Source organism: Misgurnus anguillicaudatus, chromosome 9 (assembly GCF_027580225.2).
Source record: "Misgurnus anguillicaudatus chromosome 9, ASM2758022v2, whole genome shotgun sequence".
Taxonomy (NCBI): Eukaryota; Metazoa; Chordata; class Actinopteri; order Cypriniformes; family Cobitidae; genus Misgurnus; species Misgurnus anguillicaudatus.
The window spans coordinates 21,134,470-21,137,567 of NC_073345.2; the positions used below are offsets into that span (position 1 = coordinate 21,134,470).

General features: G+C 35.6%; 1 protein-coding gene across 1 annotated transcript; it reads right to left on the reverse strand.

The window, feature by feature from the left end:
- Positions 1 to 1,409: 1,409 nt before the first annotated feature.
- Positions 1,410 to 2,602, reverse strand: LOC129423193 (olfactory receptor-like protein OLF3). Its single transcript, XM_055179408.2, has one exon. It carries the CDS (start codon positions 2,600 to 2,602, stop codon positions 1,652 to 1,654), a length of 951 nt encoding a protein of 316 aa, XP_055035383.2. The 3' UTR covers positions 1,410 to 1,651.
- Positions 2,603 to 3,098: the final 496 nt, after the last annotated feature.

Genomic DNA, 3,098 nt, shown 5'->3' on the forward strand with positions numbered 1-3,098 from the left:
ATTTTATCAGTCATATCTAAAAGCCTTTATGATAATAAATTACGAATTTCCTGACTTTCGTTGGAGGGTGTGTCTGTGGCGACCTGACAAAGTTTGATGTTTCGCCATGAAACAGGAAGCTGATGTAACTCATCCATACAATGTCTGACCTACCCCAAACGTCACAGGTTTAATAATGGTCCTGACCTGCACACATTAACATGGTAATATAAAGTTACAGTCGTAGTGCCACCTGCTGTCAATGTGAGCAGGCATGCTTTACATTAACTTAAACATACAGGCCTGGTTTCACAGACCTGGCTTAGATAAAGCCAGGACAAGGCCTTAGTTAATTTAAGATTTTTACACGTTTTATAAAAATGCCTCAGAAAAATATGTTACTGGGTGTATCTTGATACAAATCAATGGGATGGCATATTTAAAATATGTCAGTGCACGTTATTTTCAATTCAGACATCTCAAACATGTGTTTTAGACTAGCCTTAAGCATTGTCTTTGAAACCGGGGGAAAGTGTTTAATCTGTGCCCTAATTAATGATAGATAAGAGTTTAGGACTAAAGGCATTTATGTGTCACTATTCAGTTTTAGGAATTGCGTCACCTGCTGCAAAAAGGAGTTGTGGCAAATGATAATAGGCTACCATATTTATCCTATAATTATAAACCTTAATAGATATCCCCACTATTTCCTGCATACCTATGGCCATTGGGTGGTGGTGGACATGCGTGCGACGGCCATTCCATCACTGCTTGCAGCTTTAAATTGGCTTGTTATCAGAAATAAACTACTTTAAAATGACTCTGTTGTTATTGATTCTTTGGGGGTGTCACATTTGTTCCACAAAAGCCAGTGTGCACAGCTCACAGAAATTTGTGCATACACAGCCAGCCATTTAAAGAATTATATAGAGCTTACATAGTCTTTTTCTTGGCACTCCCACCTACATTTCTAACAATCTGTGCCCCCCTGCATTCATGTATTAGCCACCAAAATAATGCAAAAATCCATTTGGCTTAAAACAAACTGAGGGTGCACATGCCCCCTCAGTTTGAATGGGCATGACGCCTCCATTTTCCCGGATTAAACCCACGCTGACACAGGTAGAACATGCAAACTTCACACAGAAAGGCCACCTGACCTAGCTGGGGCTCAATCCTGTGAGGCCACTGAGCCACTGTGACACCTTCTTGATGTTTTTTACTGAAAAGACCTAATACTATACAAAAGTCAAATAATTTAAACAATTGTTAAGGTCCTTTCAGGCCAGATATGAATACAGACATGTATACAGACATGTACAATATTATTTTTATTAAAAAGAGAAAAAATGTCCTTAAACAAATGCATTGAATTTGGGTAATTAACCCATTTTTATAGGAAGAAGTTAAGGAGAGAGGTAATTCATACATTCATTGTAGTATAAAGCATGGAAACAAAGATTAATTGCAGGAAAATAGCTAATATATCTTACTGTAATGATAAAGACATTTTTACAGTATACTGTACAGTCTGACCACAAAATCATATTTTGTATTTTGATATTTAACATAACAATCATTAATCATCAGGCATGCAGAGCCTGTCTTCAATTTTATATCAGCAAAAGGTCCATTATGCATGAAATGAATAATAATTTATCCATTCCTTGTTTCAAATTTCTTGTTCTGCCTTTTCTTTTCTTCTTAATCTTTGGAGTGCATATATTACTTTTGTTCTAATGGGAGTTAATACTATTCCATAGATTATGGGATTGACAAGAGGAGGAACAACCATATAGGAAACTGACATAAAGTTTTTAAAACCCTGAGGCAAAATGCTGCTTCCAAACCGAACATATGACACATTAATAAGAGACCACAGCACATAATTCAATAAAGCAACCAAATGTGGTAAACAGGTAGTCATGAACTTCTTGTGGTTTTGTACAGAGTGCTTACAAGCGATTATTATTTTTATATAAGAAAAAATCACAAAACAAACCATAGCAATAATAAGACATCCAAATATTGCACTTATCATAAACTGAGCAGTATCGACTTGACACGCAAGCCTTTCTAAGATCCACGTCTCACAGTATAATTTGTCTATCTGATTCATGCATAATGGAAACCTGAGAGTCATCAGAAGCATCACTAATGCAGTAAGGCAAGGAAACATCCAAATAAAAGTCAGCAGTCTCCAAACAGTGACAGAAGTCATTCCAGTGTGATAGTAAAGTGGTCGACATATTGCTAAATACCTATCAAACGCCATTACAGTCAGATTAGTAAACTCACCTCCTGCATAACTAAAAATGGCAAAACTTTGAATAACACAATCTCCAAAAGAAATGACATTTGTTTCAATATGTAAAAAATATAGAAAGGGGGGATAAAATCCTGTGGCACCATATAATCCATTTATACACAAACTACACACAAAGATGTACATGGGCTGGTGAAGAATTTTCTCCAGAAGAATGATAAAAATTAAGACTAAACTGACAAAAAGAGTTAAGCAATAGCCTGATAGTGCAAAACAGAATATAGTGATCCGGCTGGATGTGCTGTAGTCATCCAAAGCTGTAAAAGTGAAAAACGAATAGGAGGAGATGTTGTCCATACCACCTTAAAAACTAATACAGATCAAGAACAAAAAAGCATTTTAGAAAAAAATACCCATTCATAATCAATGCTTATATCACAGTTTTTACACTTCTCTACTTTTTAGATAAACATTTTGAAATCATAAACAAATAATATATTCTGCTGACAAAACTAATAATGGACCCAAAGTGTAAGTGTTTTTACCTGAAAGATTTAAAAGAATGTGTAAAATATTCTGGAGGTGATCTGACCAGAAAGTCTTTCCTATACCACTCTGTGCTGAATCACATGTCCAGTCTTTATATAACAGAGGGTGGGATATTTTTGTTCTGTCCTTTGATAATTGACCCAGTTCTTTTTTGCAACACAAGGACACATATGCAACATAAAGTGATGTAAACTTGTTATTAATGATGTTCAAGCACTTACTGTAAATACATTTTGGGCAATTTTATTCTCCAGATCATTATGATGACAAGAGCTGTCTCCAGCAAACAATCCCTTGAAGACCA